The 15,442-nt window shown below is 40.4% G+C and overlaps 1 protein-coding gene across 1 annotated transcript in view; it reads left to right on the forward strand.

Moving 5' to 3' along the window:
• Positions 1 to 13,916, forward strand: part of rab28 (RAB28, member RAS oncogene family) — a 28,955-nt gene extending 15,039 nt beyond the window's left edge. Inside the window, exons 5-7 of the mRNA XM_022760092.1 lie at positions 8,819 to 8,922; positions 9,012 to 9,089; positions 12,349 to 13,916. Of these exons, the coding sequence (XP_022615813.1) occupies positions 8,819 to 8,922; positions 9,012 to 9,089; positions 12,349 to 12,441 (275 nt within the window). The 3' untranslated portion in view covers positions 12,442 to 13,916. The remainder of the gene's footprint in view (positions 1 to 8,818; positions 8,923 to 9,011; positions 9,090 to 12,348) is intronic.
• Positions 13,917 to 15,442: the final 1,526 nt, after the last annotated feature.

The following is a 15,442-nucleotide window of genomic DNA, read 5'->3' on the forward strand; positions in this document are numbered from 1 at the left end:
TTCCATCCATCCATGTGAAAGCTAAAGCGAAACATGGATCTCCCCTAACTCTTGATTCTCGTGAAGCATGTCCTTACCACCAACATTGTTGGTCTTGAGTTGTTTGCCCTCTTGGCAAGGCTTCGGGTGCAGTTGAAGCCTTCCCCCCTCCCCAGCTCTCTCACCCCCGTCACCTCCCTGCCCCTGTAAAGCTGCCACAGTTCCTGTCTGTTCAGTGTAGGCCTGCACATTTCTTAATAGAGAGATGCTCAGAAGTCCAGGAGTGCAGAGGAGCTCAATGTGCTTCTGTTTTTGGTTTAGCTCAAAAATGTTTTTCCTGGCTCAACCCACTCCTACTTAGGTCCTCTTACAACAAACTAAAAGGTCCTAATTGCCCCCAAGGGAAAGGTTTAGCCACAATAGACATGTGGTGGGACAAAAGCCCAGTACTCTTACCCCAGCACCCTCACCCCTCCCCAGATAGAAGAGATGAACACGTCAGCAGTGTCTGTGTTGCACTGTGGGTAGCGCGACCACAGGTTCGACACTGTTAAACATTATGTATACAATATATAGACCTAGTAAGACATGGTGTATGGTTGGGTAAAGTTCTGGAATGTTTACAGTTTACAGCAAATCCAGTGTTTCCTGTTTCTCTTCACATTTTATTTAAGGTAAAGGGTCAGCCTAGACGTGTGTATCAAATTGTCTCAGTAACCGCAGTGACTGTAGCCTGCTGTCTTTCTGTAAGTCTGGAAAAGATGGGAAATAGAGATTCAGGTTACAACAAGGATACAGAGGGATGAAAGAAGAATTACAGCTGTATTACACTGTGGCTGATAAGTGAGTGTAAAATCACAGCTCCAGATGCTGACACGTGTGTCCAGCAGTGATTAAGAAATACTTTTAAGGGTTTATTTAAGCCTGCTCAGGTGGCTGATAGGTGGTCTTTACCACACAGAGCAATTCAACGAGCACCAAGCTGGTGCTCGTTGAATTGCTAAATGAACAAAATGCTAAGATTTAATTGTAACAACTGTTTGACCCAGCTCTGGTCCCTGCACTCATCTCTCTCGACTCTCATGCCTGTCGAAACATGGAAAGTCCTCATTCATTTTAGTCATCCATAAAGCAAATATTGTTGCACATGCAGTAGATGATCAGTCTTCGAATACCTTCTTGTGTGGTAAGTCATGGGCCATTTGAGTTGCACAGCACAGCTTAGCCACCTGACCTGAATGCAGCCTGGAACCCTCATCATGCTCAGGCTGTACTTTATTTCTCTGCTGCTCCACAACATTGATATGGAGGAATTCCTGGAAGGGGCCTTGCTGACACAGGGTTGGGTAAATAACCGATTGATCTGGATCCACAGGCATATATTATAAATGTATGTGAAATATCAACATAGTACCTCCTTTTTTGCTAAATCCACTTTTTTGTGGTGTGAAATATTACGTCACTGTCTTTGCACCCTGCTCCTGCTTCAGGTTTTTAACTTGGTCGATGTTTGCTCAGGCAGTCATGAGCAGAACACTCTTTCCATGTTACAGTTCACTGCTCTGGCTGCTGTTGAATATGTAGGCCAGTTCAACCCATCATTGCTCATAGGAAGACTTTATAATTATAAGTAGACTTATCGTGATGCGATGCATACAATTAGGAATGCTCCCCTGTGCTTCGTATAATTATTATAGCTCATAGTTACGCTGCCGTCTCACAGAGGCATGTATTACTGCTCGCCCATAAAAGTCCACTTAGTTTAACAGCGACAGGAGAGCTTGGAGGACATGGCCAGTGAAACCCCGGGCAGCGTCTTGGGCGGTCGGCTCAGAACTGGGTCTTTTGTTCACTTTTCATGAGTCCTGGGAGCCCGTTAACCCAGCCTGCAAGGCCCTTGGCCCCATGTTTTACTGTAGCAGTGACAGCCCCGCACTCCAGCTCTCTCTCCCTGCCTGTAGAGCTACTGCTGGACACTGTCTGTTTTACATTCCTTGACCAGGGACGAGGACCACATTGTTTTACTAGCCGCTGTGGAGTATCTGATTATGTTTTAAAGTGTGAATGTGTGTGTGCGTATTTGCACGAGTGTGTGTCTGCACATCATTTCTTGAAGAACGATCAAATGACAAGATGAGCTGTGATCAATGGGCTGTCGACAGAACACTTCTGCCCTAGTGGAAAGCGAGTCCCCTGATGGTCCCAGCCCATTTCAGGCCACCGGGGCAGGGGCGCCGCAGCACAAAGAGTGCTCTGTCTCTGTCAGGATTCCCCCGAGGACTCCTGCACGGGCCCTGCTCACCTCGACAACACCCGGCTACTAACAGCACTTCATCTGTCTGTACGCACTCAGAAAATTCCTGATAATATTAATAGCTCTTCAAACTTTAATATCCTGATTATTATTTATAATTATTCCACCTCGAGTTTAGGTCAAGTTATACAATGTCCAAAGTCATTAATAGCAGTATACAATTGGCTACAGATTGCTGCAATATTGTGTAACTCCACTGATGCTGGAATTATGTTCTGTTAAAGCCAAAGGTAATATTAAAATAATTTTAAGTTTCAGGTACTTTTGCATTAAATATAGATGTTCCAGTCTTCAGAAAATAAACGTTGCCTACTGTAAACAATATCTACACTGTTAAGGTCTAATGAAATGTGCAAGAGTGCCGTTTGCATAGTTACTTGACTTCTGAATGACTGCATAGTGTCTAAAGAGTAAAGAAAACACAACTTTTTCTACGGCATTTCTGTATGATACTGTATTCCTGAAAAAAAGAAATTAAACGGGAGTAGCCAGTACTTTCTTGAAGGGGGAAAGTAGTTATTGTTTTCATTTTCATTATGCTGCCCATATTCTAATACAGGTAGACACTTATCACGCCCTTCATATTTCTAAACCCTCAGTGTTTATGAGCTCACTCCAGGTCAAGTAAACCAGTTGGACTCAGGCATTTAAATGCTTCACATAAATTCCACTAGTCATTTTGTTTTATTAGCCACTTGTGCTGTGAAAGTTAAATCAATGTCTAATTCAATCAGACATCACACAGAATGATTCATTATACTTTTACTGACTTTTAATGTAGTAAAGGTTTCCCCATATCTTGCACCAGAAAAGTTAAGTGTAAATCAAATGTCACTCACAATTAATCTTACCTGTTCGCTTTAAGACATTTAGAGGAAATTATTCTGCTGCTTTTCCAGACACCTGCAGTTTAATATTAACTTACATGGTAAATTGTCTTTTGATGTGCTGTTTTTTGTAGGATTTATTTAAGTAGTCTAGGTTGGTGGTGGGATGTTACACAGTGTTTTTGACTGAATGTGACTAGGACTTAAAGTTACCCTGTGGAGTTTGTGACCACTGGTGGCACTAGTGAACATTGTTTTGATGTATGGGTCATTGTATTGTTTATATCTCGTTCTCTACCAGTACACGCATGAGGACGCATATTAATGCAACAAGCTCAGGGGCAACGTAAGGGTGGTGTTATTGTGTCTTAAGAGTTGATGGCCGTTATGGTTGGATCCTAATATCTGGTTCCATTTTGGATCTGGTTCCCAGTTGGCAAAATACCCAGATTCATTAAACTCCAGTGCTAACAAATCTCTTATTGAACCTTTTATCTCTTGTTATTTTTTTTTATTAGCAAAGGCCAATATTGAAAACATGCAGATAATGTTAGCAGGCTTCTCATTTATAGCCGGCACTGACTGTCGCTTTCTCTCGTTAAAATGACCATTGACCATTATCACTGTAGATAGACTGTAGATAGATTATCACTATAGTAGATTATATTATATTACATCAGAACAAGCAATATTAGATTAGATTCATCTTTACTGTCACTGCTCATTGTACAAGTTAATTACAAATTAATTTCATATCTGCTGCTGTTCATCTCATTTCCAGGTTAGAGCCACAGATTGTGAAAATGAATGATGCTAGCTTAATAAATGTTCATGTTGATTTCATTTATTTGCTACGGCTAAAAACTTTTATTTCCCGGTTATTACACAACAACAGGTGATCACAGATCTAAACTCAATCATTTGTAACCTTATTTACTTGCAAATGATGAAAACTAAACTTAATGAGATTTGATGAGGGATTTAGATTCAGTAGAATAATACTGAACCCCAACCCCAGGCCTTAAAGGTCACAGTGAACTAAGGGATGTACAAAAGGGATAGAGAGCTGATATACAGTATATCTTGTGATCTGAGATAATGATTGCAAGATGAACTCTGAAATGAGTTTGCAGAGACATGAAAGACATTTGCCCTGAATGGGTTTAATTTGGTAAAAAATCTCAATCCACTATGATAAACAGTCTAACATGTGGGGACGTTGAGGTGATGCATTCATGTGAAAAGTTGCTGTGAGTAACAAGGATCCTTCCAGACATATGAGAACGTTTTCTACCTCGGAACTGGTGATACTGCTGTTGCGTTACTTGAATGTTGAGTGTAGCAGCAAAGACCCACGAAGCCCTATTGAATGTCAGAGCTGCAGAATAGTACTGGGATGTTTTTAAACTCAGTGGTGCATAGCGAACAATTTGCTCAGACAGTTGTAAGTCATTTCATGAGGAATTGTACTTGGTTTGATAATCCTTACCCTCACTATACAGTCTGAATTGGTTCATGGTCGTCATTGAGGGGAAACTGAGGCAAACCCTCTTAACAGGGTCTTAAAGGCATAGTGTGAGGTAATGTTGGAAGTGATAGGTTCTCCCCTGGGGTTGATTAGGCTCAACCCTGTAACTTTCACTTAATGGGATATGACCCCTCGGAGCCCCAAGTCTCTGACAACACACACACGCCCAACCATTACTACCACACACAGACACATAGACACACACACAGTTCACACATTCCCCCCTCAGCCCTCAAACTCCCCACTGCACCAACTGCTGTTTAGTTTAAAGCAAGGCTGCCGGCAATTAACTGTGTTATGTCAAGCTTATTCTCTGGCTGTTGCTCGCTGGGTAAACTGTTACAATTGGTCCCCAGCAGCCGACTCGGCAGAACAGTAAGTATGTGTCTGTGTTATCACAGCATGGTTTTAAAAAGTCCACAGAGGATCACAGAGTACAGTGTAGGATTTCTAGCTGGTTAGCCAATGTAGAGCCATTAGCCTATTGTTTTGCCTTGGCAACAAGTTGGTGAAGTCTAAAAAGAAAAATACATCCTTGAATTTGCACATTGTTGACGTACAAATTTCAGGGAAGAAGCTAGCTACGACTTCCAAAGTGCATTTTGTCAAGAAACATCCAATCAAGTTTGGTCAAATTAGTTTACATTAGCCACCATAAGATTCTGGTTATACTAGACCAAGTAAGACAGTTGAACTGAACAAGGGTGTGATTTCATTTTTAAAAGGAAGAATGTGTTATGTACATTTACATGCACATTATTATCCTGGTTTTGATCTTATTTGAGATAGGATGTGTACATGGAACATGAAAAACCTTGGTTAAACAGCACCTAGGTTTCTAATTATGTGTATGCAGGTGTGCATTGGTTCCTCAGCGTCTCAGCCACTCATTTCTGTAGCAACAGGGACTGTTCAGAAACCTGGATCAGGTGTTTACATGCCACAGTGTCCTAGTTTCTATCAGAGTACTCCTGCTAACATATCAAGCTTTTGTCAAAACCAGGATAAGGCCTTATCCTGGTTTCTGAAACCAGGATATGATGTTGCACGTTACATGTGCAACAAATAGTCCTACTTTAAGTCTCTTTGTCCAATAATAATAATGTTCATTTATTGTTAATGGTTTTTCAGCTATTTAATTTCAGTCGTTGGCAGCTGCTGTGTTATCTTCTTTTCAGCGAAAGTGAAATAGCAAGGATTTTGGTTTGAAAGCATGCTGTAGGCAGATCAATCCAACCAAAATCCAACCTCCTTACTAATTTCAATTTTTTTAGTGACATTAAAACCTTTCCAAGTCTGTCTGGTTTCAGGATAATCAGGTCTGCCAGTGAGGGGATTCTTTCCATGAAGGATCTAAGCTGACATCCCCGCAGACACTAACTTGTGGAGAGGAACATCCATATTTTCTTCTCATTTGATTGTGTTCCCACTTATGTAATAGGTCACCACAATAACAAACGGGTTTTTTACGGTAAAAGCCTAATTTATCCGCCAGATATTAATCTCTAACTGTTGTCTTGCAATTCACTGCAATGACAGGCAGACCTTTTAAATAAACACTGATGGTGACCAGAGCGAGGGAGGGCCATCGCTCTTGACGAGTGATGATCCCCTCTGCTATCTCTATGCGCTTGGAGGCCCAAACAGTTTATTTCGTGTTTGCAGTCACTTCCTAGGGGTTGTTAAGCTGATGTACAGTTTGACAGAAACAGAGGGAAACCAGATCATCGGAGGAAGATTGTTTTGACCTGATAAGTAGAAATAGGTACATTAGGGTGAAAAATGGAGCAAAACACTGAAACTATGGGATTAGTCTTGTATTCAGTTTACACAGACAGATGCCACATGCTGCTAAATTCTTTTGTGAGAATGTGGGCCGAAATCTGCTCTTATTTTGTGATTAAAAGGGGCTACGTACTAATTCATAAGTCAAGCGCCATAACAAGAACATGCACAAAATCAAGGACTGTCATGTATAGTGGTGCATTTTCTATTAGAATATATTTCGACAAAATACAAAGTCAAGGTTAGTCTTAATCATACCTCATGATCTTCATTAGCAGATAGATTTTGCCCAGTTTACACAAAGTTTAAATGAAAAAAACTATTGGCATTTTATGGTTGAAGTACTCAGTACAATGGAAGTTTGAACATCTGTAGCTACATAACAACTGGCCAAAGTCCATCTACTGATCAAGAAAAGCTCTACAACAAATACTAAATTGACCTTTTCTTCAGAATAGATTGTCAACTGCTTTTTTCCAAGTCGAACTTTGTAACTTAGCTTGGTAGAAGAGCTGAAACTCACAGTAATTTTCATTGTGGATTAATCTGCTGATTGTTTTCTTGGTCTATTGTAAATGTAAAAAAAAAAAACCCAAATATATTAAATTTAAAATAATATGTGTGACAAAGACAAGCAGCAAATACTCACGTTGTTCCAGTTATTAGAAGATTAGAATATATACGTTTCTGCTCTATAACATAGAATTTGAAGGTGATTGACAGCTTCTTTTTTTTTTAATTCTCCGTGCCTAGCTTTGATTTTCTGCTTCACCTGATGCTTATACTGTACCCATGGGAACTACACCTTTTTTTACTTACAGTAACGTGCCTTCCTCAGCTTCTGAGCCACTATGTTAATGTTGGCTAATCTGACTGTGACACATGATTGATAACCTTTCCCAAGTGTGCAGGATCCAAAGGATTAGTTGTGTTTATTTCTAGTAGCATGCTGGTTACCTCCGCTGTTAATGACTGGAATTAATAACCTGCTGACGCCTATGAGACAGCCGTGTTTATGTACAGGCAGAGACATGACAGCCTGTCCTGGACATTGAGTAGTTGTAAAAGTGTCTGCCCTTGCCCAGGACGGTTTTTGTTTATATGTCACTTACAGTGATGGTAATATGCATTTTAGTTTAAAATGATTCTTTTAAAATTTTATTTTTTCAACCTCTGTGGATTGGCCTTTAACATTTTTGGGTCATATGACTTACTGAGATATTAATAATACTGGGTTAGTGCAGTGTTTACATTTCTTCCTCATGTATCTGTCTCTCTCTTTCCCTGCTTCTGGCTTTATCCTCCCTCACACACACACACTCTCTCTCTCACACTCTCTCACTCTCTCACACACACACACACACACACACACACACACACACACACACACACACACACACACACACACTAAGGGGCATGAGAACAGGGTAAATCCTTGACAACTTCAATGAAACCTCACACAAAGAGTAAAACTCGGGGGGACGAGAGAAATGCAACACCGTACAGTAGCCTGACCTCCTCCAGCTAACATAGTCATGTATGCACCAGATAGCGGGCGTGGCCGGCTTTCTGCACAAAGCCAGAAATAAAGAGCGAAGCTATTGCTTTCAGCAGCAAGACCCCCAGGTGACCTTCCTCATCGACCCCAGTGTGACCCCATAGTGAGGAAGGAGAGAAGCAAAGCGCCTGGTATCAGTGCACAGGAGTCGAATGCACAGAGACGCGATCACAATAGCTAAAAAGGAAGGCGCTGTCATTGTGTGCTCACAGTAAATCAGCATGAAGGTGACAGTCCCAGTTCTTGGGCCTGTGTGCCCACCTTAAAGGCCGGCACACTCATAAGTCAAACTGTTTTCTCCATCTACACTCTCACTGTGAGTGTAGCCTGAAGACTTCGGTCATCCACATATTGTTTCTTAAGTATTTCTCTGCAGCTGGGCTGGTTTGTCTGTTTCGGGTCAAACAGAGGCTCATGGCTTCGGGGTGCAACTGTACTAGGCTTACACTGAGGAATGTGTCACATCAAGCTTTAATACCAGCTGGGAAAGGAAGCTTGGGGCTACTGAATTGATCACGTCCACTCTCAAATCCCCTGAAATGACTCCCTCCATAAATTAAAAGATACAACAATCAGTGGACGCTGCAGCTGGGTTTGAAAGCAACATAACAAATGAATTATGCTTTGTTTTCACGTCTTTATGTGCACCATCCCTGTACACTAGGCAGACTCCTTCCATCTTAACTCAAGCGTAAACAGTTATCTTTTTTGTTTATGTTCTGATATATGACAGTTAACCCTGCGCGAGTGCTGTATAACCACCCTATAAATCTATCTATCTATCTTTTGCAAGTTTTCTCACATGTCACACTGTGTTTTGTCCACAGTCGACCTGGAGCACATGAGGACAGTGAAGGCTGACAAACACCAGCGCTTCTGCCAAGAGAACAGCCTCGTCAGTCAGTTTGTATCGGCCAAGACAGGGGACTCGGTTAGTACCAGCTGATTCAATAAATCAATATAAAGTTGTGAGTGACTTTCATAATACTTACGTTTTTTTCTTGTTACCTCTTTTTCCAGGTATACCTTTGTTTCCAGAGGGTGGCTGCTGAAATTCTTGGTGTAAAGCTAAACAAAGCAGAAATAGAGCAGTCCCAGGTAAGCCACAATGGTGTCAAGGTCTTTCTCTCACATTGCACCGAAATTTCTATGCAGCTCCTTCCTAACCTACATTTTAAATGGCTTACTTTTGCCTCTAACTAGTATTTTGCTCTGCTCTGCACTTATCCAGCCACTGTGTTTTAAATTTGGATCAACTGGTAAAAGAGTGAAAGTAGCTGGTGATGTGTTTGGGTTCATCTCTTATGTGAAATGTTATGCCTGAACTTAAGGGAGGTCACAGGGAGTGTGTTAGGTCAGTGGAGGTCACCACACACTGTAAAGGACCTTTTGCTGTATAAACATGAGTTTGTTACGTCTGCCTCCTATGATGGTCTACCTGCCAATGCCACTGCCCATCTGTAAATACACCCACATTGACCACATTAACGCGTGAAGTCAGAGGTTAAAGGTAGGCAGTTGTAGGGGTGAGGAGGTTAGAATTGACTGTCTGATTTATTTGGTTTATCTCCCACTGTTGTGGGCCAAAACAAAACAGGGTCTCAACTTGCCAGCCAGACCAAGGTGCCCAATGGTGGCAGCTGTAGAATTTACAAGGTCACCTCCCCCAGAAGCATTAATCCTGGGTCTGATATGACCGGTTGGAGCCACTCTGGCTGGGTAGTGGTTGATGAGCCTGGGGGGCTACAGAGAGGTCAGGACCTCTAGACAAGGGAGAGCATGTAGGGGAAGGACTGGCCAAATTCTCAAGCCCCTCTCCACTCACTAACACTGCTGCTGACTAACTAAAAATGTCCATCGGCTAATGGGGCTGTCCATCTACTTTCCTCTTCCTCCCCTCCCTTGATAGCTCTGTCAATAAAGCAAAGTGCTTTAATCCGGGCTAATCAAGCAGGGTGAGTGGATGGATAAAGTTCTAGTGTAATCAGGAGGAAAAATTACTTTTTGTTCACAAGCCCATGTGTCTAGTGGACTCTTTCCTATGCTCATCACTATGTTTGTCAAGACTAGTTCTACAACAAAAAAGAAATCTCAAAAGCATGAGAATACCAGGGCATTCCTGAAACTTCTCTCTTTAAATCAGGAAAAGTATACAGTGGGGTCCAAAAGTCTGAGACCACTTTACCATTCACTTGAATTAGAAAACTTCCAAAATCTGCTGAATTCTATTTTTACCACATTTTCGAAAAACATTCAATAAACGATGCTGGTTTGATCTCCAGCTTCAACCAAGTATTATTTCCATTATTCATTAATCTGACAATTGAAAAAAGAATTCAGAAAAAGGAAAATGTATATAATTTAATACTGTTGAAAATGAGAGGACTGACTTTCTGAGTTTGTGTCACTGATACAGAGATGATGCTTTGAGCACTTCATGGCTTTGGTAGCTGTGGGGCCAGCGAAGTCTCATTATCAGTTGTCAGGTTCAGAGAGCTGAACATGAGGGTCACAACCCTTGACAGTATTATATCTGCCTGGCAGCTCTCTCCGTCATGGTCCTCTGTCTGCTAGATCAGATACAGAGGCTGCAGATCACTCACTGACTCTGACACCAGGCTTCGGCAGCTCGTTAATCAGACAGCCAACCAGGGCCTGGTATTTAGCCATGTGGTCGCCTCTTCTGTGGATATTTAGCAAAGGGTCCAGCTGTCTGTTGCACCATTAAGATCAAATGTAGACTTATTTCAACAGAAACTTCAGAACGTTTTCAACAAAAGAGTTGTAGACATCACATACTGATCAGTGGTATGTTTCATATCCTTGTAAACTTATTATTTCTTAAATTTGGAGTGTGGTTTTGACAAAACCAGCAATTTCAAGATATCATGTGAGATCTAGGAAACTGCTCTGGGCATTTCTTTTTGCCATTTATTGACATTTCAAAACCAAATAATTCATCAATTAATTGAAAGGTAATCTCCAGACAATATATGACAGATTATAATGAAAATAATCAATAATAGCAGCTTTTATTTGCAGTGTTTTCTTTCTTAAGCTTAAAGAGTGATTTTGTGTCATAGATTTTTTATTGGAAAATTCAAATGAGTCAGATTCTAACAGATTCAAGATGTCACACTTCATATTTTTTGTCTGTTTCTTACATTTCTTGTTCATTTCTCTCACTCCATGACCCTCTCCTCATCCTTTCCTATTGATTCCCCTCACCCTTCCTGGCTTCGGTCTTCATTCTTCCCGCCCTCGCCCTCCTCCCCCATGCCTTGGTCCTTTTTCTGTTTTCTTTTTTGTTTCGTCTCTCTGCCTCCGTCACTCCACTGCTCTGACATGTTGAACCTGCTCAGAGGATCGTGAAGGCTGAGCTGGTGGACTACCCACAGGATGAAGGCCCAATTAGACAAGAGAACAACCAGCAAAGCAAAATATGTTCTGTTCAATAGCTGGAAGTATGTCTGCACAGTTACACAGATATATTTCAGTGGATCTGTCATATATCTGGTAGAATGCAGAGACAGTAGCTTTGTAGTTAAAATAGTGAAATCATGGTAGTGAATTTATTTAATGCCTGTGGTTCAGATTAGAGCTCTAGAAAAAGTAGAGAAACCCATCAGACTAATAGAACAATATGTTGTGTTTTCATAGAGTTGTAGTATTTTGCTAAACTGTTCTATGAATCCAAACTATGTGTACTTTGGTGAGCTGGTTGAGAGTTATGTAGTGAGGAAAACCTTCATGATGGAGACAGACACCACTCCAGTTCGGCCTCCATCTGCCTCCTGACTGGTTCGGGTCAGGACTACACAAACATTTTGACCTGTAAATCATAGTTGGATTTTGAATGTTAAAGAAACTGAAAATTTTGCAAAACATTCTTTATCACCAAGAGTTAGATGAGAAGATGGAAATCGCTCTCATAGTTGTCACTTAGATATAAAGATATAGCCAGGAGATGGTTAGCTTAGCATAATGATGCAGTCTCAGTTGGTTGCCTAACATCACAGTGCTTCACCTGGCAAGAAACAGTCCATTGAGTTACTTCCTTTAAAGCAATAAATGATCATTTTGACACCTAACTTTTTGTCGGGATTTAATTAAAAAGATATAACATGTTCATTAATTAGCTTTAGAGGTGCTGGTGAGTTTCAGGGTGAGTCGCCTACTGTTTTGTTTTTTAAGTCTCTCTGTGTTCAGCTCTCAGTTCTTTCATAGCTTCTACCTGCATCTTCTGTATTTTCAGCCTCATTTTCACTGTGATGATTTGACTCTTTGTTCATATTGTTGTGGAAGCTTTTTAATTCTGTGTGTGTGTGTGTGTGTGTGTGTGTGTGCATCTTTTCAGCGTGTGGTGAAGGCAGACGTTGTGAACTACAGTCAGGACACCGTGGCCAGGACAGTCAACCCCCCTCGCAGCTCCATGTGTGTGGTGCAGTGACCCCCTCCCAAACCCACACCCACCCACACACCCACAAATACAAACACACACACACACACACACACACACACACACACACACACACACACACACACACACACACAAATGTAAAATCGTCTTCGGTCAGTATTCCTTTTACTACTATTTCAGGATTTTTAAGGTGACTGGATGAGATGTGTTCCGAGTGTGTTTTCCGTATTCCTGTGTTGTACGGGTGAGATGAAGAACAGACTGTGCTGTTTTGCGGCCTTGGCCTCTTGTTCAGATATTTAGCAGGAATGATTCCTAGCGTGGTTTACCAAAAAGGAAACGGGACCTCAGTTTTTTTCAAGTTTACACGCAGCTATCATTTTATTTCTATGACTCATTTTTAATATATATAAATATAAGGGGCATTTGTTTTAATGATTAGATATGCTGCAGTATATTTCTTAAGATAACACCATCAACACCTGTTGAATTGTCTCTGTCCCTACAACTGCAAAGTGGATTCATGATAAGAATGTATGGGACGCAGACAGGAAGGTGAAACCACATGGTCTCTCATGAATTTTTGAGAACTTGTTTTATGTCTTTGGTGCTCCTCAGTTAAACAGAATGGGAAATGGGCGTTAAAATGTTGTAGTGGACTGAAATTAATCTCTGTTTTCAATTTGCCAATTAGGGGCTTGCACTAGCAGTGCTGTGACGTGAACTGTGTACTGTTATTTTAAATAGAAATATTTCAGTTTTACAATCTTAAAATCAAGATTTACATTTTATATTCTTTATTCCTCAGATTATATCCAAATCCTTTGCATCTCTGAAATAATTTCTCCATTCTCTAGATGTTTCTTGTAGAGTCTACATTGCATTTTGACAATTTAACATTTTCACACGATGTGACATGGCCGGGTTCATCCTGATAGAGGACAGTTCAGATGCTGTGTTGATCAAGTGTTGATGAAGCTAGATGATCATGACTCAGGAAGTACCTGAGTGTGAAGCTAAGCCCGAGCTGAGCTGAAATGTACAACATTTTATTAGGTCTCTACATAGCCTTATTCAACTGTCCGTTATAGAACAGAAGTTTGCATCGAAGAATGGCTATGATGCATAAAATGTTTCATAGGATCTTCATCTTATTAGCTTGTTTTACAGTTTGTGTACTGTTAGAGACGACTGAGATATTGTATGTTTAACCAGTTTTGTCAAAATAGTTTCCACAGTAGATGTTGGTATGATGGGATTTAATGTGGTGTGTACCTACCGATTTATCTGCCATATGTGTTTGTACAATAAAAGCAACCTCCGCTCCATTTCAAAGCTCCTTTCATAGATTAAAAATCATCACAACGCATCCTGTAAATTCTGATGATGTAAACAAAATGTACTCTTTAAAAAAATTAATGAATGTACAGTTTAAAGTGAACGTTTAGTTGACGTTATACAGCAACACAGTTTTGTGTTTCTAAATAAAAATGCTACATGGAAAAAAGTAATTATTTGTGCAGTGCATCTGTGAATACATGCTCTTTGTGTGATCTTTGAATTAATTTGTGTAAATTACAGAGTGTCAGCAGGTCTCGGAAAGTCTGTTCTTCAAAAAGGGTTCAGAAGGTATTAAAGAATCTTAAATTTAAAGAATCTTAAACTTACACAAGTCTTACATATATTCTTTAGCCAACTGCAGGCAGAAATATTATTTACAAAATATCAGGTGACGTTATAGACTTACAGAGCTTTGTGCCTGCAGGAAGCTGCTCAATCCATTTTTGTGGAGTTTCAGTTGGCATCATTCATTGTTATGAATTCATCAAGCTACAAATTTACAAACTTAAACACAGTGGGTATTTGATACTCGAAAGATAGATTTTCAGTAGATTATTCCTTTAACTGGGGACTTCTGAGTTCTGTAACACTCACACTGTTATTACTGCTGGGTACAGGACTTGGGAAGCCCATTGTCTCAAAATGGGCAAGTTTCCATTTTTAGCAAAAACCAAAATAAATTAATCATTTTCAATTCTTTAATCGAATTCTTTAGTCTGCCACTTATATGTGCTCAAGTTACATTCATGTAATTATTTATTATCATTATCATTTATTATTATTTTCATCATACTTTCACACTTTGGCTGGTAGTAACCTTCACATCTTTCCCACAGACCAAAGTGAGAACTTAAGATGTCACCTTGGTCTCTAGGAATTAGAATTTAATTTGGCAAGCCATGCATATATCCTGAATTAGCAAATTATGTTAGTTTTAGTAGTATACTTTTACTACAATATGAGCTCTATGAATGTGCGCAGAGTTTCTCATTACTCAGCCTTTGTTAGCTTATTGCCACATTTGGGCCTTAGTGTCACTGCAATTTTTCACTTGATGATGATAATGTAAACCAACAGGAACAGGCCCCGGAGGTGCTCATACGAGCAGCAGATGATGGGAACCGGACTATAGCTGATGAGGGCATTACAGATTAAGCATCAATGTGTTGAAATTTAAGCATAAGACTGAAACTTGACCACCCCAGAGATCCCCCTCCATACAGACTAACCTGAGTCTCTGGTAGCTAATGAGCCACCTGGTCTTTGTTCAGTAAATCTTCACTGAAACAGCCCCTAAATCCACTCTGGACAGATGATACAAACGGCTTTATAAATGGTTGTAAGCTGTATTAATTAATCACCTAAGTAGTCCAGCCCTTTGTTGCTGTCACACAACTGTAAGAGGGTTCTGGTTTTGGGTTTAGCCTTTTTTTTTTTTTTTTTTTTTTTTTTGCTGAGTCAACGTCACTGAAACCGCTCGTGTATTTAGAAGGATTAAGTGCATTCAAAAGCACAAACAAAATAAAGACTATATCTTTACTGGAACATGCCTAAACCCAAAACCAGAACCCTCTTACAGTTTGTGTGACAGCAACAAAGGGCTGGACTACTTAGGTGATTAATTAATACAGCTTACAACCATTTAATAAGCCGTTTGTATCATCTGTCCAGAGTGGATTTAGGGGCTGTT

The sequence above is a fragment of the Seriola dumerili genome, unplaced genomic scaffold, assembly GCF_002260705.1.
Source record: "Seriola dumerili isolate Sdu_G_001 unplaced genomic scaffold, Sdu_1.0 BDQW01000331.1, whole genome shotgun sequence".
NCBI classification, from domain to species: domain Eukaryota; kingdom Metazoa; phylum Chordata; class Actinopteri; order Carangiformes; family Carangidae; genus Seriola; species Seriola dumerili.